This window comes from Anoplopoma fimbria, chromosome 13 (genome assembly GCF_027596085.1).
Source record: "Anoplopoma fimbria isolate UVic2021 breed Golden Eagle Sablefish chromosome 13, Afim_UVic_2022, whole genome shotgun sequence".
In the NCBI taxonomy this organism is placed as follows: domain Eukaryota; kingdom Metazoa; phylum Chordata; class Actinopteri; order Perciformes; family Anoplopomatidae; genus Anoplopoma; species Anoplopoma fimbria.
The window spans coordinates 4905925-4930759 of record NC_072461.1 but is presented as its reverse complement, the minus strand read 5'-3'; the positions used below and the strand labels follow the sequence as shown (position 1 = coordinate 4930759).

Sequence of the window (24835 nt, the reverse complement as noted above, 5' to 3'; positions counted from 1 at the left end):
TCCACAATAACAAAAAAATATTGAATATACAGACAGAGTAATTATAGTATTGCACAGTGCACATTTTACTGATAATACTTCAGTTCTTTACTTACCTCCGATTTTGATTTTACTTGTTGAGTATTTTTATATTCCTATTATTACTTACGTAAGATAGCAGAATACATCTTTTAATCAGGTCTAATCAGACTTAAGTAAGTGAAAACACCTGTGTGGGTAAACCATAGATGTGAATTTACGCCACAGCAAAGCAGCCGCCAGGTGGCAGCAGTGCCCCATGTGATACCAATGTGACAGTAGAAGAAGACCAACATAGCCGCAGCAGGCTAGTGTGGTTGGTCACAATAGACGAAACTGGCTTTATTTCTATGAATGTAAGGTTTTACTGAATTATATATTTCCCGATTATCCAGTCCTTAAAACGCTCATTGTTTTTGGATCGTGTTTACATTTTCAGATCAAAGATGGAAGATAAAAGAAGATAAAACTCCAGGAAAACAACAGTTATCACTTTGTGGTCTGCATTGGTTTCAAATATCTTGCAGTGATGGCAACAGGTATATCTGACATGTGCAGATAATAAAGTTATTTCACAGTTTTGTAACATTACAGTTTCTTCATTGTGTTGCATTATGTTAAATTGTTTCCAACATTTCCTCAGAGGAAGAAATCAATTTGCTGGTCATCGTTGTGGATGTGAATCCGATATGGTGGGGGCAGCAAGCTCAACGTGAGACAGAGGTAGTCCTATAAAATCAGATACTATTGTCTTTTTATGGATGTTTTTTCAGACTGTAGGTTTTTGAATGTGGCTGGGGCTAAACAACACCGTCCACTGTCCTCTTGTCTCCGCCCAGCTCACCTTGTCGAAGTGTCTGGATGCAGTGATGGTGCTGGGCAACTGCCACATGGCCATGGCCAGGACGAACAGGCTGGCTGTTATCGCCAGCCACTGTCAGGACAGGTAATCTTATAGAGCTCCTTTGGTGAAAATATATTGCATTAACTGAAGTGTGGGGGGGGGTATTGTATAATTTAGTCCTCTACATTTATTTAACAGCTACAAACACATGAAGTTCTCATAAATTAAAAGACTTAGGGTTGTTTTTGGTTCGTGGCCCCTCACAAAAAACCCAGTGTCTAGTTTGGGCCCACTGTCACATTTCAGATGTAGGGAGTTGTTAGCAACACCACAAGAGTTAATCTTTAATCTTCTAAGATGGTTCCATGTCAATAACTGTATTCAGTATTTCACCAAAAGGAAAGATTCAGGCCAAAGTCTAAAAATGAACACATAACGAAAGCCTTTTCTTCTTTCTTTGCCCATTAATCATCTCACAGCCTCACAGATTTATGTTGTGACCCCTTTGAAGGGTGCTCGACCACTATGTCTACACTACCCAACATATTTAAAATGGTTAAAACTATCTCCACCTCGACCGGCTGCAATAGATCTACTGCTTACAATTTAATGCATAAGTAGTATCATATATAATCATAAATCACTTATGGGCCCTTTTTCTGCAGAAGCAGCATTTTTACTTGTAATTAAGTATTTCTACATTGTTGTTTTTGGTATTTTTACTTACTAAGGATGGAGTATTCTTTCGCTACTGTCTCTTTCTAGGATGGAAGGGCTGACTGTCCTGATGAATTTTTATGCTTTGCTCAAGTCACCGCTTATATGCACATCTTTCTAACTCACTTGGTTTCAGTCACTTCCTGTATCCCAGTAAGAGCTGGAGATCGGGGGACGGCAGTTTGGATGATGCATCCTCCAGTGGGGATGGAAAATATGAACTCCTGTCAGTTGCGAATAACCTAATTGCTGAAGAGATCAGGAAGGTTATGACAAAAAGTAAATACTTTTTCTGTGTGGGTAAAATGTACATAAAATATATACAGTACAGTAAATTTCAATACATGGGCTTTCTCAACATTCAAAAAGCAAGAAACTCCTTAAAATTGAAATGCCTCTTATGTGATTACAGCTGAGGTGATGGGAAATTCAACCGATACTTTGTTGGCTGGGACACTTGCCAAAGCTCTCTGCTGTATCCTTTTAATTAAAAAAATATTTACAGCTTTATCATTTAATGACATCACTAAATTAAATTCAGATAATGATAATCAAAGCGACTAACATAAGAATAAATTCACATAATAAATGACTGCACAGAAGTGTATATGTTGAAGATAAAATTATGTTTTTATGTTAAGTCTTTCCAAATGTGTGCAGATTGTTTTCAATAATTTTCTTTCTGTATACAGCAATGAGTTTGCATGACAGAAAGGTGGAGTTGTTTTGATAATTCCTTAATCCTTTAATATTCAGATATTAACAGGGTCTCAAAAGAGGTTGAAGGTAGGTAATGTTTTTTTTAATATTAAGCTTTATGATTTCAATGGTTTCTTTTAATACTGCTTAATGTTGCCTTTTCTTTTTTAGCTGGACAGGACATAAAATCAAGAATATTGGTAAGCTCTGAATGGTTTAATTTAATGAGTGCTTTTGATTTATTGATTGACTTTGAACGCAGCCTCTGTATTTTATCGGATAGGTTATAAAAGCAGCCGAGGACTGTGCCCGCCAGTACATGAACTTCATGAATGTCATTTTTGCTTCCCAAAAGCAGGTACTATCACTGATCTTGCATGTGTTTTCTCTCCTGTTTACTTCTTAAATAACTTCACATTTTTTCTTAATTTAAAAAAGAATTGTTTGTATTTTAAAACAGAACATCCTGATTGATGCCTGCGTGTTGGACTCAGACTCAGGTCTCCTGCAGCAGGTACATTTTTATGGCTTTGTTAGGACATTGACAGTACTGTAATTTATACTTACACTTAACCGTGTATGTGTATATATAAATATGTACCCAGTTGATGTTTTTTAAGCTTAAGATGTTTGCTTTGTAGGCTTGCGATATAACTGGAGGATTGTACCTCAAGATACCACAGAAAGTTGCCCTGGCACAATACCTTTTGGTGAGAGTGCACCACAGATTTGCTCATTTCTGAGAGTATCTTTCGGCTCATCTTTCTGTTAAAAAAAAAAAAAAAAAAAAAAAAAAAAAAAAAATGCTGCTGTGTGTTGATGATGGTGTTTTCTGGACAGTGGGTGTTCCTGCCTGACTCTGAGCAGCGTTCACAGCTGGTGCTGCCACCGCCTGCACACGTGGACTACAGAGCTGCATGTTTCTGCCACCGTAACCTCATTGAGATTGGCTACGTGTGCTCAGTTTGTCTGTCAAGTAAGCTTGATTACCAGTTAAAAGAAATAAATCCATTATCACAATCTTTATGTTATTGTGAAAAGCTGCATCTGGTGTAGGTTTTTGTGGTGATGCTTTGTTCTGTCTTCTCTTAAGTATTCTGCAACTTCAGCCCCATCTGCACAACCTGCGAGTAAGTGTTTAAATGATATATATAATACATAATGCAGAACACTTTTTACATACTGTACATCTTGAATTATACAATTTGATTTAATCTTCCCCTAATGTCTGCATTAACATGATCTAAACATTTTTCTTATTTTTAGGACTGCCTTCAAAATCCAACTACCACAGATGGTTAAGCCCAAAAAGAAGAAACTCAAGCAAACTACATGACTTCTGTTAGGATTACACTATTGTAGTGAATATAGTTTGTTTCCTTTTTGGATGAGCAGATGATACCATTCTGTTTTGTTTATATTTGTAACAAACTTCCGTGACATCCTGGAGATGTCTTTGAGGCTGTTGGACCATGTGAACATGTTCACCTGACTGACGTTGACTGTCTTAACATATACATAGGCTGATTACTTTACTTAACTGTTCGCCCAAAAATATTCCTCTCTCAGTACAAGAGATTCAATTTCATCTCAACCGGTCTATTATTTCTTCTTTGTAGATACAAAATGTTTTCCAGAAAAGTTTGGTCGATACGTATATATGTAACGTATGCAACGTGCACTCAAACATTTGGTTGGTTTAACATTTGCTCGTGGGTCTTGATTTAAGTGTGGTTGTTTTGTTCATATTGATAGAAACAATTGGGACCCAACTTTTAGCTGTTCATGATGTTTAGTGAAGATAATTCACTCAGCCTAATGTAAAGGGAGTCATTGCTTTTGAGAAAGAAACTTTGGGCATTTTTGTGATGCACATTTTTATAATGGAAAAAAACAACCAATTACATTCTTAGAAATGTTTGTCAAACACCTTTTTTGCCTTTGTCATTAAAGTGTGGACTTTTGAACATGCATAGCTGTGCAGATTCAGTCTTTTTGTCTTTTAGCTGAATCAATATGAAAACATTTTACTTAATGAGTTCAGTGAATTGTGTTCAGCTTTCAAACAGGTGGAGAAGCTGTATTAAACCAAGGATATGTTTTCACGCTCACACAAAACAAAATAACAAATATTTAAGTATATGTAAATTAAATTAGTAATTATTTTGGTACTTATCCATAATCTTACCAAGATTCCCTGATTTGCTGTTGCTCTTGGATAACATTTGATGGGTCATGACTTACCCAAGAGTTAAAAATTTGCCTTTGTTGATGATTGTAGCAAAGGTAATATTTTTCTCCAGTAATTGATTTTCACTGTCTGTCAATCATGTCAGATCACTGCAGATATTAAAACAATTACTCCAGAGTTTGTGATGGATATCCTAAATGAACCTTAATTATCTCTGGTGATCCTCTCACGTCAAAATAACCACTTGCACACTAGATTAAGATGAATGAAACAGGCTAATTGTAATAACATTTGCTGAGTGAATCCATGCTCCTGAGAGGAAGCATTAACTGGTAATGCCAACATTGAATTGTTTGAACATGCAAGTTTTTACTCAGTGTAGTTTAATGTAGCATTGCTTATTTAGCAATTATTTAATAAACTCAGCATGGCCTCTTCAACAGAAGTACTGTGACACTTTATTTTCATATATACCAATCTGAAGACTGGCCTTGTATAAAGAAAATATTACCAGTTTGGATTAAGATATTGAGAAATTGAACAGGTGGAAATGTCTGCATTGTATACAAAGTCAGTTTGAAACCATCCAGGGGTTACATAAGGTGAGGAAAGGGTTCACAATCGAAATTCTGCATAATGTCATGATGATCATCGATGGATTGGAACAATGTTGCATCTGAAGAAGAAAACAAACAAGGACAGACTAGTGATGATTTGACCCACTTGACACCTGGCAATCATGCATCTGATGTGGTGTACTTGTCAAAAATACTGCCGTTTGTCAAAGTAAACTCTTAACTTGTGAATATGTGCCAATCCATATACATGACTCAGATAGTGTCTGTAGCACTCACCCAAGCAGACCTCTGCCTGACCATCGCTGTGGAGTCAGGCTCATCTGAGCTTTCTGGCCATCCCGGATAACTGCAACACGTAATGGTTTCTGTAGAAGGACATGATGTTTCAGTTTAAGCTACAGATATTTAATGTGTGTTACAAAATGTGACCTATGGTTGGGCAATGAGAAAAAAGGGATATAAAAGGTGAATAACAGAATATTTCTTCTAATTCTAACAAAAGGTCTGATAGGTACGAAAAAAACTATTTCTAACAAAAAAAAGTGTAGAAGATGTCAGGAACTTACGCCTTCACTGTGTTGAACCACAGACGCAATATTCTGGAGGTTCTGAAAGTTTCCTGTGTTCACAGAACCAAACTCAATGACTTCATCACCAACCTTGAGACCCTTTTGAAAGAAACAACCAATTTACTATTACCATTGAAACAAAAACAAGTATGTTTCATTTAGGTCTCAACCTCAAATAATTCTGATGGTTTTTCATTACAGCTACCAGATGAAAAAGCGTATTTCACAAATCACTCACAGCTCCACAGGCGGGTGAGCCTTGTGTCACAGCATCCACCCGTGCAAAGGGAGGGGGAAGAGTGACTTGCTGCTCCATCGCCTCCTCCTGGGCTCCGGCCTCATCACTTTCCCGCTTAGTCTTCTCCCGAGCGTGCAGCTTGTGTAGGGCTTCTTCTATCTCCACCATGATGGCCTTGTGATCGTTCTGCAGGCCTGGAAGACATGATGAAAGCAATACCTTGAAAATAATAATAATCATTGGGCACAGACAGTCTTAAATTGATATATTGACATACTATATTTTATACTATAAGTATAAGCTGGTATCATCTTAAAAAGTGATATCAGTAACAGTGCAAACTTAATTAATTTGTTCTGTGCATCTATTTTTTGTAACCTCCTGACTGTATGTCTTGATAAACATTTACATAATTAAATTATCTGAAAAGCTTTAATTGTTTTAGTTCAACGTTTAAACTACATGTTGAATACTACATTCAAACAATGTACTTTACACGTTATTACAACAGAATCACGGCTCAACTGCCTGAATGATCGTCACAGTTTTATGTTAACAGGTGTGTTACTGGAAGTTGAGTAACAGAGTAACTCAAATGTCCCCTGCTATCAGAGAAAACACTAGAAACAACAACCACGCTGCTTACATGAAATACTGTGTCTTGCTGTCCTGATCTGGTAAACATTAACGTCTGCTCGGGGGAAGCCCTCTCCGTCAACCAAGGGACCTTCAACTCCGACACCTTGCTGTAAACATGAAGTAACGTCATCGATAAAGAAAGTCACGTTTATCTGATTACATTCACTGTCTGTAGCCCTGTGTTGGCTTTGAGCTGCGTGTATGTCTGACTGACAAACTTACGTCTTCCAAAACATCGTAATAAGCCTTAATCTGTTCCTCAATTTCATCTTTCTTGTTAATGAGGTTTTGAACATCATCCATTGTTATTTCAGACTTTCCAGCACTGTTTTCCTCTGTCATCTTCATGATTGCACGTATATCCGGGATCAAATCTCCTACGTCATAGTCTTCTTCTTCGTTTTCTTCTTTGTGGTAGGTTCACGTGGATTTACGCACTTTACTGCCCCCTACTGGACGATGAAAAACGGATTTACAGAAATCTCTTCCCCCTCGCCCCTAAAAGCAGTCCTGTAGCCACCTAATCATTTACAAGTATTATTTCGTTTATAATAGGATCTTAATAATAAATAGTATGTTCAGAGTAAGTATTTAGTTCATGCATGGGAGACAAACATGTTATACAAACATCAATAGACTATAACCATAAGTGGTGTGGTGGTTGTTACTACTAGGTAATTGAGTAGGTTACAGATGAGGAAGTAGGTTTACTCTCCTATATATTCCAATGGCATTTTCGCTGACAGGTACACTGTACACCACTGACTATAAATACTTAAGCAGTGGAATACTATTTTCAGTTCTCATATTTCAGTTTTTCCTTTAAATAGTAATAAGATGTTTTTCTTGATGCAATCACCAACACTAAACATAAACTCTGTACCACTTCCCACAGCAAAGCCCCCTTCAAATCATAAAACAAATAAAAATGTATGCTCAATATTCATGATTCAAGAACACATCAAAATCAGCCAAGGATTTGATTTAAGCGATTATTTTAAGACTTCACCCCTGTTTGCAAACAAGCAAATAACAAATAATTAACCGTAGACCAATTGTTTGTTTTCTCAAACATTTCATAAATAAAAAAACACAAAAACACATTAAATCAAATAAGTCAATTTTAATATAATATTGGATACAATAATTGATTATAACATAAAACCCTATAATTTCTTCATACATTTTTTAACACTTGTAAACAACATATACCTTCAGTACACTAACACAGATGGCAAAATGTGTTTTAAATTGTTTTTTCTTTACCAGTTAATTCATCTTCAAGACAGCATGTTCGGAACAGTTCCCCAGCTTGGAAAAACATGGTTTTAACTCAATACCCCCCCTGACTTGTAGTGGTCTAAAATCGCCATCTAACATTTTCTCCTGTAGCATATTTATTATTTCACAGATGTCTACAGAGAGGCACATAGGTATAAACTATAAGAAAAAAGTGAATATTAAATAAGCACTCTTGAAGTGTTACGTGATATCCCAAAGTGCTGTGTATCCTGAGTGCTTACATATGAATAACTGTTAGTGTATATTGGAATGTATTTCTAATGGCCTTCATCCTCAAACAGGATACAAGTGCAACTCTTTATCCAAGTCGTTAAACCTCTTGTTAACCTCTGTGTGCTCTGAGATAAGGAATGCAAAAAGTTTTCTTCAAGAAGTTTTCCTTCATGTTCAACTGGCTTATAAATCCCAGCTTTATGCAACGGGAATGTGTGCAAGTGTGACTTTGGAAAAATATCTGTTTGTTTTAAAGCCTTCATTAATTAGTGCTGATGATTTAAAAAAAAAAAAAAAAAAAAAAAAAGATCCAGTACCAGATTAGGCGTTTGTGTTAATGTAACTAACAGTCTGTATCTTGTGTTCCTGCGTGTTGATCCGCAAGCACCAGGACAGACTCGTCTTTGTCATCCTCTTGTGGCGATGCATCATCAGATGAGGATGACAAAACCTGCGAGAGCTCGGCCTGAGCTGCCATCTCCTTTTGTACCAGAGCAAACTGGGCTGCTGCCTCATCCAGCTGTGAATGAACAGCTTTGACCCAATTTTCTAGCTGCACGTTGAGAGCATCCATCCCTTGGTCCAGCTTCTCCTGTCTGCCGTTCAGCTCTTCTAACAGATGTTGTGTGTCACTGGCAACCTGGCGCCTCTTTCCTTCAGAGGGAGCACGCTGACGCAGCATGTAGCCCTCGAACTCCGCTGGACTGAGGTTGAGTGCTGGTCCATCCAGCTTCTCAATGAAGGCCACTGCACAAGACTAAAACAGAGAAAAAGGGCAAAGGCATGAGTGATCACCTGACCTCGTCACACAGCACCCTGTGGTGGACGCTGGATGAGCAACTTTGCAATAAACGTACCAAATTTGTGAAATAGTAGCCGCTCTCTCCTGCCATCAGGCTGTGAGGGAGACCAAAACGAATCACATATTGCATGTTGGAGTGTAGGCGAGGGGGATTGGCCTTCAGCACCACGTAAACCAGGCCTGACAGGAAGTCATCGGCATTAGCTGGCTCACTGTTCGAGGTGGAGAGCGCTTCAAAGACATGCTGACTGCATTTGGACACGCATGCAAGTTTGTCCTGAGGCGCTCGTTTGGCATCCATTTCAATTATAGCTGTTAAAAAATATATAAACAGAGGGCAGAACAAAACCTTAAAGACCAGCGTCCTTTTCATGATGCTTACAGCGTACGGCCAACTCTCTTCTATTAGCTTAAAGGAATAGTTCAACATTTTGGGAAATATACTTTCTGGCAGAGAGTTAGATGAGAAGATCAATAAAATGTTCTCATTCTGTCCAAAGTCCAAGTCCAGCTCACTCACTAACATGTTGTATTGCATTTGTTTAATCAATGAAAAAACTGTTAAAAAGCACCAAATGCACCTGTTTACGGTGAACTATGCAGGTTTATTTTTAAGGGTGAGATGCGAGCGTAAGATTGCTTTTCTAATTAGAGAGCAGATAAGCATATTTCCCAAAATGTCGAATGATTCCTTTCAGTACTGAAATTGTAAATCACCTGTTATAGCAGGAAGAAAAGGGTCGCCAGTGACCTCCGTCTTTATATCAGGGAAAGGTACGCTCAGCATCTGCGGAGTGATCCAGTTCAAAGATCTGCAAAGTAAAGACATCCGTGTCAAACAGGGCTTTCCAATTCAAGGTTTTGATCAGAAACAACTCCCAGCTGCCTATTTATAGATACTTGTATTTAAGGATTACCGTATCCTCCTCTGGAGAGCGAGGTCCTTCTGTTCATCATCACAGCTGTCATGGCAGAAAACCCATTTGTGCAGTCGTGTCATTATCAACTTCTCTACATGCTCCATTATCTGAGTGACGTGAGCCTCAGGAAAACCTGAAAATAAAATGAAATATATAGTTAAAAAACAGCAATAAAAAAAAATTAATGTAATTTAAATGCTCATTATTTCAGGATAACCAGCCAAAAGGTGTTGAACTGATCTGTACTCACTGCTGAAATATTCAGCAAAAGACTGGTAGAAATCCTGCACAAGATCTGACTGCTTCTGCACCGGCAGATCCTGTAAAGAAGATAATACGCTTTGATCAGAACGGCTGCTACATATCAAACGGTTCATAAGAAGTTATGAGAAGTGTAGTGTTAAATATTTCAACATATAAATTACATGGTAAGCCTCCATTGTGTTGAGGAAAGCTGTACATCGGGACTGCAAGCGCTGGGAGGAAGGGCTCTTCAGTATCTTTAGGAAACCAGTGAAGTCCCCGGCCTCGAGGCTTTGATAAGGTTTCAACACATTTGCATGCCTTTCAGAGGACTCTAAAGGGACAAAAGGTGGATGTTATACACATATACACATACGACCTTATCGGTACATGAGGCAATGAAGGAAGACACCTTCAATTTGTTGGATTTTGTTGTCATTACATGACTGCACCTAGTAGTCATGTGCCCAGGAGCTTTGACTTGATGGCAAATAAAAACACTGAATCAACGTACACAAAGCAAACAGAACTACCTTGAGGTTTAGGAGGTGATGGGCTGCCCCAGAAGAGTCTCCTCATTGTGTTGATTCGACGACCTTTCTCAGTGCTTTTCTTCTCCTCAAATTTGGAGAAGGTGAGAGGAGTTCCATCATTGCTCGCCCTACAAAGAATGACAACATCAGTCATTCAAATCTGAACCCAGTTTGAGCCAAGGGCACTTTTATAGCCTCAAGCCGACAGTTAGACGACAGTTATGGTAGTGGATTGTTATATTAACAAAGCGGATACGTAAAATGAGTACGCAAAGTTATGCCCTCCAATGAATGGTGTAACTAACTATAAAGTTTCTAGCATGTGATGATATTAATATGCGACTCCATCTAAAACCTTCCCCATCATGTTAATAACATACAGCTGACAAATAATACCAGGCTCTAAATGCTCCTGTGTGTCTGAATGACTGTTAGATAAAGTGTGTTTACCTTGCGTCTTGCCTCGAGGCTGCAGTGGTTCGTGCTTTCTCTCTCCAGCACTTGGAGCAGAAGCCCTGCCACGCAGGGTTTCCATAATAGCCACAGGAGTTCTTGCAGAGCAGCTCCTCTTGAGAAACTCTGATTCCTCTTTGTTTATCCGTCCACATTGTAGCGTTATTCCATATACTACTCTCACCTGTTGGACAGAACATTAATATTTCAACAAAAAAATAAGTTTTCAACATTCTCTGTAGTTCCAATATAATTCCTTTGAAAGTTAAAAACTCAGTTTGTCCTGTGTTTGTGACTGCAGGGGCCTAAATGTCACAAGTTTAGTGTTTGCTGAGGCCGGGTTGAGCTAAACTTGGCAGATCACCTCAGACATCTTTACTTTCAATTGGGACAAACAATGATGGAGTAAAATATACTAAAACCCATGAGCACTAATGTCCAATGCTTAAAACTTTATCATTTCTGAATGTGTTGCCGTGAATGAGACGAAAATTGTTAATTTGCTGAAACTGATTTAATTTGAGATATAGTCAAATTCTGCTTCAATGAAAACTACAGTTAAAACTACAGCAGAAAACAAGAATCAAAAACACTTGACAACTGACAAATATAATGACGTGTATATTAATCATTGTACGTGGGTAGATTGTATGTAAATGACCAACTAGTGTCTAAACCGGTAAATACAATAAAAAAAAAACAGACTTTCAGCAATAAAAGAGTGATGTAACTGGGGAAGACATGTTGACCTGTTTAAGAAATTGTTGTCCTGGAATGTATCATTTCTAAATACAAGTTTCATTACAGGAAGTTTTACTTCCTCACACTTTGTTTTTCCATGAACAACTCTTTAATGCGCCTTTCTAGTCAAAGTTATATTAAAACTACGCCATCGCAGGGCCTATAGTCTACCAGAGGCTGAACAGATGAGAGTTTTAATTTGAACCTTTAGATTAAATTCACTGTTAAAGGCTCAATTACAGTTTATGAGAGTTGGTAGCTTCGTTAGCTCAGTCTGAGTCAGCTGAGGGGATGTCAGAGATAAGTGAGCTATTGTTAGTCAACGTCGACTAACATATCCCTGTACATGTGCACACTTATTTAACAGGTGGTTACTTTCCCAAGGGATAAGGTTAATTAAATAATTGAATGCCTCCTCACCTGTCAGCCGGTGAAATCATAACGTTATCCGCTTCCTTGTTTCCTTTTCTTTTCACGACCTCGTCATAACTCGTAATGACCACAAACAGTCGTACAGACCTCGGTTAGTTAGTCGTGTCAACAGAAGTGTGAAAACAGGAGTGAATTATCGAAAATTCTCGCTGCATTAACTACAAACGCAGACAGAAAAATCAGCTGCTTTCAAACCTGTGCGACCGGAAAGTATCGTGGAAACAACCCGTGAAGCTGGAGGGAGTGAGCAGCACAGTGTCGACCTTTCAAAGTAAAAGCATCAAAGAAGGTTGACCTATGACCCGCTTTGACAGGCCAGAATCACATGGCCAACACACAGACGTCTCCCTCGACATTAAACTAACAAATCCCGTGATTGACGCCATTTTTAATGTCGGTTTCTATATTGAATGCATTTTATTTATTGAACGTCTTAACCGGAAGTTGTTTGCCCTCTAGTGGCCACAGTGCGTAACCACGTCATTGCCTGTGACGTAATCTGTATTTTCTTCATTCTGATTACCTTTCAATGGTTTAAATATAAATATAAAGTCAAGTTAACGTTGAGTATATTGCCACCGCGGTGTAAATATTGAGGTTTCATGTCTTGACGTCTTTTTATAATAATAATAATAATAATAATAATAATAATAATAGGTGTTCACTGCCCCCAGTGGTCAGAGTGTAGAACTACAACATCGTCAAGTTAGAGTTAATGAAACATAACAAGGCTTCCGGCAGACACTTTCAAAATACAGGAACCATACTGAAACGATGACGAACTAATACAAATGATAAAGGTCAAACTAGTTGTCCTCAAGTGTTGACAGCCTTTATACTTTTCAGCTAAAAAATACAGACATTTAAGTTGTCTGAATTATAATATAGGTACTATCAAACTGCTCAAACTTTAACTGAATATTTGTTATTTTGAAAACAAATTAAAAACAATTGGAGAGGTCCTTCCAGAGGTTGTTTCCTTGGCTTTTTATTTAATTTTACAGCTCATTTAAAGCCACTGCAAACATTACATTACATTACAGTCATTTAGCAGACGCTTTTATCCAAAGCGATTTACAATAAGTGTATTCAACATAGGTATTCAAGAGAACTACTAGTCACCAGAAGTCATAAGTGCATCTCCTTTCTTAAACAAGCATCTAAGAGCATAAACCAGAGCAAAAGTATAGTGCAGAAGCAAGTTACTACGAAAACAATAAGTGCAATAAACTAATACGAATACAATAAGTGCAACAAATTAATATGAATACAAGAAGTGCTACAAACTAATACAAATACAATAAGTGCTAAGTGGAAGGCTCGGGGTAGTACTTCTTGAAGAGGTGAGTTTTCAGCCTGAAAGATGGGCAGTGACTCTGCTGTCCTGACGTCAGTGGGGAGTTCATTCCTCCACTGTGGGGCCAGGACAGAGAAAAGCTGTGACTCGGTGGATCGGCCGCAGGGACCTCTGGTCGGGCGGGGGTGTAGGGCTTGACCAAGGCCTGGAGATAGGAAGGAGCTGTTCCTTTCACTGCCCTGTAGGCTAGCACCAGAGTCTTAAACTGGATGCGAGCTCTTACAGGGAGCCAGTGTAGAGAACGGAGAAGGGAAGTTGTGTGGGAGAACTTGGGGCGATTGAACACCAGACGTGCTGCAGCTTTCTGGACAAGCTCCAGAGGTCTGATGGCCGACGCCGGGGCTCCGGGCAGGTAGTGAGTTGCAGTAGTCCAGGCGGGAGATGACCAGAGCCTGGATGAGCACCTGGGCCGTCTCCTCAGTGAGGAAGGGGCGAATCCTCCTGATGTTGTAGAGGAGGAATCTGCAGGAGCGTGTGACGATGCAATGTTTGCTGAGAGCGACAGTTGGTCGTCCAGGGTCACACCCAGACAGACAGTTGTCCACCTGCATAGTCTTTATGTTGTATACATGATTTTAGAGCTTCTATGACACCTTTTGATTTCCTTCATACTCTTCTCCTCTGTGTTCTTCTTTCTCTCTTGTCTGTCGTCTTCTGTTAACATTATCTCAGCTTTTACCTAAAGCTTTTTCTACCATCAAAGTAACCTCTCAACTAGCTCTGTCTTTCCCTAAAGTCTAAACACATGCCTTATAGCTTGCCTCTTTTATATATATATATATATATATATATATATATATATATATATATATATATATACAGTACCAGTCAAAGTTTGGACACACCTTCTCATTCAACTACTTTGAAGAATCTAAAATATAAAACATATTCTGGTTTGTTGAGCATTTGTTTGTTTACCACATCATTCCATATGTGTTCCCTCATAGTTTGGATGTCTTCAATATTAATCTACAATGTAGAATTTATTATTTTTAAAAATAAAGAAAAAACATTGAATGAGAAGGTGTGTCCAAACATTTGACTGGTACTGTATATATATATATATATATATATATATATATATAAAATTACATTACATTTATTGTGTTGAAGTGTGTGTCTTTAGCTGAATATAATCAAATATTGTCTGAATTAACAAAATGAATGTAGTCCTGACAGATATGTCCGTCTCTTCCCTAAAATCCAAGTGATCAACTGTGGCAACCTTAACATAGATCAACGTTTTAGATGAGTCAGGATCACGTTGCTTCACCGCCCTCCAGTGGTCACATTGAGGAACTGCAAGATCAACATTAGATCCATCAGCCGTCGTCAATGCTGACGTGCAGAGTGCCAGCATTTCCGGAAAATACTTTCAAATTCAGTGCTCAACCTGAAGTAGTAAGAACAAATATATAGAAATGATGATTAAGTCATCACGTTTATGTTGCCTGTATAAATACAAGGCTAAGCTTACTCCACAGGCATTTAGCACTCAAAAGCAGTTCAAAAGCACTCTGACTTTGAGAAAAGTGGTGTTCAGCCAAAACAGACAGTGTATGACTGGGAAATGTGAGGTTTAAATGACCTGAGGAGGTGATTACATTCAACAAATACATACTAATTATATAGAATTAAGTACGTTTAGAATTAATAAACCACCCCAAAATAAAATAAAAAATAAAAAAAACAGGAAAATTTAATTAATATATAAAATGAACAGAAACAAAAATTGTTCAGATGTGTTCAAACAGAAAGTGGTGCCATTTTTTCATGTCAGCCGCACCACTTCTGGCAATTTTTGACATGAACTTTGCAGGCGAACGCTGCTGCTAAAATCTGCTTTACATTCTCCCCGAAATCACATTTAGTGCAGTGGGGTTTTGCTGCACTGCTCATCACCTAATTTCTATATTCCTAAAATTCTGGCTAGGGCCCTGGTAGAGCTCATACTCTTAGGCCTATAAAGTACTTCAGTTTAGCTAATATACCAGATCAATGTGAAATTCGTATTAGTTTGTTTGTGCACTGTACTTTTGCTCTGCTTTATGCTCTTAGATGCTTGTTTAAGAAAGGAGATGCACTTATGACTTCTGGTGACTAGTAGTTCTCTTGAATACCTATGTTGAATACACTTATTGTAAGTCGCTTTGGATAAAAGCGTCTGCTAAATTACTGTAATGTTATGTAATGTAATGTAATGTAATGTAATGCAATGTAATGCAAAATCAAATTACTACAAACTAATTACCTCATACACATCCTGCAGTGTTCTGCTTTGATCGGGTGGTAATCCATCTTGTAAAACAAATTCAAACGATCTATCATATTTTATGGGGTACTTAAATGTTTACAAAAACAAAAACTATTTTTGCAAAGAAATATTGCAGCCAAATGATGAGGTATATTATTAGTCGTGCTTTTACTTTGAAAGGACTGGTCGGAACGTCCGTGTGTCGTTTCAAAGAGCTTCACTCTCTCTCTCTCTCTCAACGGTAACTAGGCAACGAGACGCTAAGCAGAGACGTCGACAGAAGACGTCTAAAGTCATATGAAGCAACTGCAAAGAGAGATCAGTCCTCAGGGACAGGAAGTGATTTGATAACATGGCAAACGCTGAAGCGAGTTCAGGAGGAACAGAGGCAGAGACACTCCAGATGTCTCAGGTCTACACTGCGACCAGAGACACGCTCCAGAAGAAGACGACCCTCAGGAGGACACATGCATTGGTAAGCACATGTTGTTAAATGTACTTATTACTCTTTGTGTGTTGACCCTCTGTCTAAAGATGTTCACCTCAAACCAAACACACTTCTCTGGATTATTATTATTATTATTATATTCCTTTATTGATCCCCATGGGGGAAATTCAAGTGTTGCAGCAGCTCAACTACACAGACACAGACAATAAATACACATACTATACAACTACACAGACAATAAATACACATACTATACAACTACACAGACAATAAATACACATACTATACAACTACACAGACACATAAATACACATACTATACAACTACACAGACAATAAATACACATACTATACAACTACACAGACACAGACAATAAATACACATACTATACAACTACACAGACAATAAATACACATACTATACAACTACACAGACACAGACAATAAATACACATACAACTATAAATACAACTATACAACTAGACACAGACAATAAATACACATACTATACAACTACACAGACAATAAATACACATACTATACTATACAACTACACAGACAATAAATACACATACTATACAACTACACAGACAATAAATACACATACTATACAACTACACAGACAATAAATACTATACATACTATACACATACTACAACTACACAGACAATAAATACACATACTATACAACTACACAGACAATAAATACACATACTATACAACTACACAGACAATAAATACACATACTATACAACTACACAGACAATAAATACACATACTATACAACTACACAGACAATAAATACACATACTATACAACTACACAGACAATAAATACACATACTATACAACTACACAGACACAGACAATACAATACAACTATACTTACACAGCTACAGACACAGACAATAAATACACATACTATACAGCTACAGACACAGACAATAAATACACATACTATACAACAAAATAAAGATAGAATTAAGATTAAAGGGTCATCTAAGAACTGTCACTGTCTAACAACAACAACAACACTGCACATGTGCTCTTTATTCAGTCTCTAGATTGGGTGTTTGGGATGAATCCTGCTCCTCCTGCCATCAGTCTGCAAGACCACGAGCAGCTGGTGGTCCTCTATGCAGGAGCTAATGTTGGGGTCATCTACAACCACACAACAAACTCCCAGCACATACTTCAGGTAACAAAACAATCCCCAGGTTTCATGGTTGCAGGGTTGATTTAAATGGCCTACTGTATGTTCTCAATCTCCTCAGGGTCACTGCTGCCCCATCTCATGTATGTGTGTGAGTGAGGACAGACGCTGGATCGCATCAGCAGACCGGGGGCTGAACAGCACAGTGATGATATGGGACTCCTACTCTGGGTAGCTATTGATTATGTATGCATGTAGGCTTTTTATGTATTAACCTTTGCTCTTGATGGTAACAACATAAATGACAAATATTTCAGCATTCCTGTGCATACATTGTTCAATTGCCACCCTGAGAGAGGTGTCATTGCGATGGCATTTTCAAGCGACACAAAACATCTGGTAACCCTCGGGGCTGACGAAGTTCAAGTGAGTAAACCAGCTGTTTGTTTTTTTTAATTAAGTAAACAGTGTTGGATGATCTACATCGCAAAATAGACAATCAGGGTAAAACAAATAGAAACACATTTGTGATCTGTGGTTTTTGCCAAGTAGTACCTTCTGGGTTTCATTCATGATGAATAGGAAATAGAAGCTCTGAAGGTCAAGAGTGTGACACCACCAAAAACTGTGACTTTATGTCACTTGACATGTGAGAGCTCCAAAAACCTTCTCTTGATGGAATGGTAGTGTAGAATATTTATCCATATATTGAGGATCTTTAAACATTATGTCATTATTGTATTGTCTTTTTAAAATTAGCATTAGGGATTAAGGAATATTTGAAAATTAAAAAACTATAACATACCGTATTTTCCGCACTATAAGGCGCACTTAAAAGCCTTTAATTTTCTCAAAAAACGACAGTGCGCCTTATAATCCGGAGCGCCTTATATATGGATTAATTCTGGTTGTGCTTACTGACCTCGAAGCGGTTTTGTGTGGTACACGGCGCTCTGTCAACATGTTTTAGTAGATTTAGTAAACTACAAAGCCGCACCGCAGCAGCATTACGGCCACCGTAGTCAGGAGCGTCGACATTCTCTAATACATACTGTGCTTCACCATCACATTACAGTGTGTGTGTATACACATCCGTGAAAACATCATGACGTGACGTCACTGCACCGCGACTGTGACAAACGCGAAACATTAAATAAAGATAATAAAACATTAAATAAAGATATTAAAATAAAACATTAAATGAAGATATTAAAACATTAAATAAAGAGAATGAAACATTAAATAAATAGAATAAAACATTAAATAAAGATATTAAAACATTAAACAAAGAGAATAAAACATTAAATGAAGATAATAAAACATTAAATAAAGAGAATGAAACATTAAATAAAGAGAATATAACATTTAATAAAGATAATGAAACATTAAATAAATAGAATAAAACATTAAATAAAGATAATAGATGATGTTTCAGCCTTAACTTAAGATCTTAAAAATAAGAACTTGAAAATGTAAATATATACATATATATATATATAAATATATTGTGTTTTATATGCATGAACAAATGTCTCAATAAAGTTATTGAATTTTATTTAATTAATTAATTAATTTTTAAAAAAAAAAAAATCTACCCGGCATGCAATGCGCGGTGATCGCCGGAACCTATTTCCCGGTCACCGGGATTCTACCGGGACGCCTCCTCTAGCTCCCAGACGGCTCAACCTCCTCTAGCTATGCTAGCTATAGGAGGTTGAGCCGGCCGGTCCACCGGTACCGGTAAAAACACCGGTAATCCGGCACACCGGTATACAGGAGGATGAGCCGTCCAGATAAACATCCGTGAAAACATCATGACGTGACGTCACTGCACCCGACTGTGACAAACGCGAAACATTAAATAAAGATAATAAAACATTAAATAAAGATATTAAATAAAGATATTAAACATTAAATAAAGAATGAAACATTAAATAAAGATATTAAAACATTAAATAAAACATTAGAATAAAAAACATTAAATAAAGAAAATAAAACATTAAATAAAGAGAATAAAACATTAAATAAAGATTATGAAACATTAAATAAAGAAAATAAAACATTAAATAAAGATAATAGATGATATTGCAGCCTTCGTGGCATCAACTTAAGATCTTAAAAATAAGAACTTGAAAATTTAAATATATACATATACCGGTATGTTACATATTGTAAATGTATCTAAACTGCGCTCTTTCTACCTATAACCTTACAAAACCAAGTTCACAAAACACAAAAACAGCTTAGATGGTTCATATTTAACACTGGATTGACAAAATGAATCTATTCAATTCACAATTAACCATTTGACTTGATCTTTGTACAGCGTGTGTGTATTTGGGATTGGACAAATGAAACAGATAAGCCTTTGTGCTTTACTGAACTCAATCCCATCCATGGTTTCCAAGTAAGTAGCTTTTGTCTTCTTTTAAAAAATGTTAGGCCACCTTACTTTATCTATATATGGAATTCAGCAGATTAAATGTCTAAATGTTGGATTGTATTTCAGGATGTCATCATTTTTAATCCAAATGATAGCACTCAGCTGCTCAGCAACAGCGAAAGTCAGTTGCTATTTTACAGCAGGGTAAGTCCTGCTGTTTCTTTTTTGTCTAAAAAGATAATACAGCTGTTTAGTGTATGTTTATTACTATAATCATCTGATCTTTTTTAAGGCCGAAGGAAGTCTGCAATACTTTGCCCTGCAGATAAAGAAGGTAAAGATAATCTTCAAAACGTTGTGGAAGATGCTATCAAATTATAATAGATGTTTTCTCCCATTTATGGCAATTAGTTTTTGGGACATATATTACGTTGTTTCAGCTGTTCAACATTGAAGTTCTATGATGCCGCCACCCTTGGATCTGATTCTTCTGTATTCCCTCAGTATTCTCCTGACTCTTCTCAAACTGTCAACATGGCTGGCAGGTCACTGAGCCAGTCTGTGTTTCACTGGAGAGATCCTCAGATCCTAACAGCGACTGCGGCAGGCAGCATCGTTGTGTGGAATTTGATGGAAGACTTTGCTTCAAACCAAAGCCTCCCCACAGATAGAATCAATATCATTCACCTTCAGAAGGACCCAATCACTGCCCTCACTGTATCTGACAGGTAGCCAGAGAGAGAGGGAGAAATATTAATGTTTTTTTATTTATTTATAAAAATGTCATGTATTTATTGATTTTGATTTCTCTATTTGTTTGAAACCACAGCTGCATTGTGACTGGTGACACTCGAGGCCACATCAAGTTTTATGATGAAGAATTCATGCTTCTCACTTGGTACGGTGAATTCAACCTGGATGTTATTGTTTCCATGTCCTTTTCCAAAGAGTGTGCAGAGGGATACCTGCAGGACTGCACTCTGGAGGCAAAACCATTAATCATCAGGTAGAAGATCTACAATCTATTATGTTGCCAGTCTACACTGTTATGTGCATTTTAGCCAAACTGACCTCTCTTTTTTTGCAGGAACTTTGTTGTGACCACAGCCAGTTCCACAGTGGTACATGTGAATACACAGAAAGGCATCCCTCAGATCTTGCTACATGAAGAAAGTCAGCCTATACATGCAGTGGCCTGCCACCCCAAACAGCCAGCTGTGGCCATGGGCAGTCACCGGGGGTTTTAAAAGTGTGGGACTATAACAACAAAGTCATCATCTGCAGCAGGGTCTTCGAGGAGGAGCAGATTCATTGTGTCACATTTGACCCTAAAGGTAAAACCAACATACTCTCCAAACAAATGTTCGATATAAGCCAGTTTTTCCAACCTGCTGCATGAATTTGCAATTTGTCATTACATTTTGCAATGTAAGTTGCCACCTTGTTGTCTCTGAACAGGGTTATACCTGGCAGTTGGCTTTGGTAGTGGAGCTGTTCACATACTGAATTCCAGCACTTTACAAAGTGATCCAGAGGAATGTTTTCATTTCCATAAAGACGGCATCCAACACATCACTTTCTCCTCAGACTCAAAGTATCTTGCCACTGCGGTGAGCAAGTCTTTTTTAACAATCCAATGTAATATGTTTGAACTTCGTTATTTGCAACATTGATTTTTGACTAGGGTTTGAGAAATCATGTTGACCTTTTTACTTAAAGCTGTGATTGTGAAATAAAACCAGTTTGTGGCTATGATAATGTCTTGCAAATCTCTACTTCTATGCTTTTACATTCCTATAACCTAAAGTGAGATATGTTTGCTTTATATCTTTGTTCAATCTTAGGATGCCGGCAAAGCAGTGACCGTATTCCGCCTTCAGACTAAAGAAAGATCTCTCCCTCGTTGGGCATATATGGGCAGACACCACTCCCACTACAAGCCCATCAAAGACCTTCTTTTGGGGTTCATCTGGACAGCACACAACCCAGACTGCTCTCTCTGGGAATGGACCGCCGACTAGTTAGTCCACTTTGTCAAAATTGTAGGACTGTTGACTAGTTTTATGTTTTGTGATACTGTTTTTTAATGGCATACATCTCTCTGTGAATAATAGGTGGAGTATGACCTGGAAAACAGTGACATAAATAAGCTTCTCATCCTGAGCATTGAGCGCATTGAGCAAAGCGCTGTGCCAATGTGCATGAGTTGGTATCCTCCACTTACTACTGAGCAATTTCTCCTTGTTGCCTCAGACCAATACAAGATGAAGCTTTTCAACAGCACTACCAAGATGTGCAGGTCTGTGAGATACTGTAATAACTTTATTTGTGAAATGTTTGTCCGCGAACTTTTGTCACACAAATACTTGAAAACATTATTTCATGTGTTTTACAAAAATAGAAAGACTCTCCTTGGCCCAACATATGGCTCTCCCATTAACAAAACAGTGGTCCTTTCCACGTCTAAAGAACCTGAAACAAACTCATATTACCTGGCTTACATCACAAAGGACAAGGTCAGTGCTGGAGCTTGTTTCTATTATTTTAATGAGTAAGAGGCTTTAGGGTGGCAGCTTAGTATGTGGGGACCAAGTATGGAATGTGGACTGGTAGCTTGAGAGGTGCCAGTTCACCTCCTGGTCACTGTTGGCATGCCCTTGAGCATTGAACCAGTAACTGATTAGGCTGCTTAGGCTTTTGTGCTGTGGCAACCTTTCATTCTGGCATCTTTCCACATGTGATGCCTGTGTGTAAAAATGAAAGCCTTGTCAGACAAGTTCTTGCACTTGTCCATGTTAATTGATGATTATCTTGCAGTTGCCAACACCTCCGGCCCTGCAGGTCAACCAGTGTGCAGCACTTTTTCTCTTTTAATTTCTCACTACATTTTACTCTGCTGCTTGTTGTTATAGTGTTCATCTGAAAATAAAGTAGGCAAATTGTATATCAGAATAGTGCTTGGTAAATCATGAATATGTATAGAAAAAAATGATTTGGTAAGAAGATACAGTGATTAACATTATTGATATTACTGCTAAGACTGTGTTGTACCTCCAGGTGGGCCTCCAGGTTATGCCTCTGGATGGGAACCCCTACAGGTCCAATGCTGTGATCTGTCATCCGACAGGGGTGTCCACTTTTGCCTGCTCCTACGACGGCCGATTTGTGTTCACTGCAGGAAGATTTGACTGCACTGTCCTGTCGTGGGAAATAAGCTTAAAGTGAGGCTAAACAGTATCAACCTCAGAGGCAGAGGAAATGGATTTGTGTAACCATTTTCTCTGGAGTTAATCGTTTCTCTTGTTGTGAGTGCAGTGCTTTGGAGGCGGCAGCTGCCTTGGGAGGGAAGGACCTGATGCCCTTCTACACTCTTTTAGAGGGAGGCAGAGATGGCAAATTCTACAGGGTCAGTTAAAAGTTGTCCTTGTTTCCTACGACTAGTGAGTGTTAAGTGAAATACCACAGATTATTCAATTAACCTGAAAGACGAAGCATGTATCCTATTCTGTAATATTTACTGTCATCAAAGTTAAATGCATTATGTCATTTTGCATGTGGATGTACATAGCTTTAAGCAGTGATGTCATTTTTCATAATTTATATGTTAGTATTTCAGTGTGCTGGTGGAACATAATTTCTCTAAACAACGAGTTTTATTTAGCAAATTTTAAATGTACTGTAAAATATCCTTATGTTGTTTAACTGGATCTTCTTTTATTCTTTTTTTTATTAACCTTTCACATCTGATTTTGTGATGGAGATTTAGTTTCTTCTGCATTATTTTTTGTGCTGTGATTGTTTACTCTTTACAAGTACAGCAGTATGACCCTAATTGTAAAACACTATTTAGAACTGAAAAAGGGTGGGAGGGGGACTATTTTGGACAGTGGATTATTTTGTGTCACTTATAACACTCAACATACATATTTGGTCTAGTTGCTTTTGTGCAGCATTGCTCATACTCACATATATTGTATTTCTGGATTATACAAGACCACAAAATTAAGATGCCAGCTTTTACTTGTATTCTTCCTTCAGTTATGAGTTTTAGCCATTTTTGATACCATTTTAAAAACAGATTCTCTATTTTTTGAGCTTTGTGTCTTTAGGAGATGGAGGACTTTTTCTATTACTGCCAAGTTCGCCATCAAGGCACTGACTCAATGGAGAAACGACAATTGTCTACCAAAATCCCTCTGTCAGAGGTTCCCTCTCTGATGAGAGCTTTGGCCTACTTCCCTACTGAGCAAGAGGTATAATGTGTGTTAATGAAGCAACAGTAAATGTCATTTTATCTGACAGTAAAACCATTACAAAAAAAGTGGTCGTATGCCTCAGACCTGTGATGACAAATTGCTTGATCGTGTCTTACCAGATAGAAGATATGCATAACGAGATCAAGTTCAGCAAGTATGCAGAAACAGGCCAATATGTGACCGACATCGACCTGGAGGAGTTTATCAAGCTGTATATCAACCATCGGCCAGCTTTAGGCATCTCTAGCAAAGAGCTGGTTGAAGCTTTTCACACCCTTGGTCACCATGATAATACAGGACAGCTTGTTTTGCGTAAAAATTTACTGCTGGAACTTTTACAGGCTCTAGGTATGTGCATGCTATATAGTCAGAAGATGATCTCTCTCTCTCTCTGTTTTAAGCTGTATTGCTGCCACAAAAATGAGAAAATATTGATCCTCTGTTCACATTTCTACAAGCAATGCTCATGTTTCTTTGACATATTTTGACAGGAGAACCCATGACAGAGGAAGAGGTGGCAGAGTGTTTCACTACACTTTTATGCCTCAGTGAAGAGGAGGAAGAAAAAGAAGCAGAGCAAGGAGGGGATCAATCTGACCATGACAGTTCTAAATCTGACAGTATGTAAAAGACAACTCACTCACAAACCATAATTTAATAATTCACATAACAGCTGAAAAATAGCATCACCTTTTGATGTGTGTTTGTGCGTCTGTGTATCTAGGTGGAAATTCAGAATATTCACTGGCGTGTGCGATCCCCGATGAGATATCCATGGAGACATTTACAGGTCACATCTTGGGTTTCCCGTCCTCAGCTGAGCAGAGTGGTGGGCCTTCCCCTCCAGAGTGATA

The 24835-nt window shown here is 38.0% G+C and overlaps 4 protein-coding genes across 4 annotated transcripts; 2 read left to right on the top strand and 2 right to left on the bottom strand.

Moving 5' to 3' along the window:
• The first annotated feature begins 286 nt into the window (after positions 1-286).
• Positions 287-4034, top strand: gtf2h3 (general transcription factor IIH, polypeptide 3). Its single transcript, XM_054610542.1, has 14 exons — positions 287-374; positions 458-557; positions 662-741; positions 858-964; positions 1716-1858; positions 1992-2054; positions 2336-2365; positions 2450-2478; positions 2562-2636; positions 2739-2792; positions 2920-2988; positions 3119-3254; positions 3372-3408; positions 3545-4034. Exons 2-14 carry the CDS (start codon positions 548-550, stop codon positions 3612-3614), a joined length of 903 nt encoding a protein of 300 aa, XP_054466517.1. The 5' UTR covers positions 287-374; positions 458-547; the 3' UTR covers positions 3615-4034.
• A 104-nt stretch (positions 4035-4138) lies between these two features.
• psmd9 (proteasome 26S subunit, non-ATPase 9) lies at positions 4139-6883 on the bottom strand. Its single transcript, XM_054610543.1, has 6 exons — positions 6716-6883; positions 6501-6600; positions 5855-6048; positions 5614-5715; positions 5324-5412; positions 4139-5145 (listed from the first exon to the last, which is right to left on the bottom strand). Exons 1-6 carry the CDS (start codon positions 6839-6841, stop codon positions 5118-5120), a joined length of 639 nt encoding a protein of 212 aa, XP_054466518.1. The 5' UTR covers positions 6842-6883; the 3' UTR covers positions 4139-5117.
• Positions 6884-7615: 732 nt separating this feature from the next.
• On the bottom strand, positions 7616-12344 carry LOC129101355 (rab5 GDP/GTP exchange factor-like). The gene is made up of 9 exons (XM_054611141.1): positions 12121-12344; positions 10957-11143; positions 10507-10634; positions 10156-10307; positions 9981-10050; positions 9728-9863; positions 9528-9622; positions 8866-9122; positions 7616-8765 (listed from the first exon to the last, which is right to left on the bottom strand). The coding sequence occupies exons 2-9, from the start codon at positions 11112-11114 to the stop codon at positions 8352-8354; spliced, it is 1410 nt and encodes a 469-aa protein (XP_054467116.1). The 5' UTR covers positions 11115-11143; positions 12121-12344; the 3' UTR covers positions 7616-8351.
• Positions 12345-16002: 3658 nt separating this feature from the next.
• cfap251 (cilia and flagella associated protein 251) lies at positions 16003-24834 on the top strand. Its single transcript, XM_054611519.1, is given in 22 exon segments — positions 16003-16218; positions 17247-17387; positions 17464-17573; positions 17660-17768; positions 19669-19749; positions 19852-19929; positions 20018-20059; positions 20230-20453; positions 20555-20731; positions 20813-20964; positions 20967-21059; positions 21184-21335; positions 21570-21678; positions 21681-21745; positions 21840-22024; positions 22127-22241; positions 22783-22946; positions 23041-23131; positions 23835-23978; positions 24101-24329; positions 24473-24601; positions 24706-24834. Coding segments are annotated over 22 exon segments (2841 nt in total). The 5' UTR covers positions 16003-16095; the 3' UTR covers position 24834.
• The last annotated feature ends 1 nt before the right edge of the window (position 24835 follows it).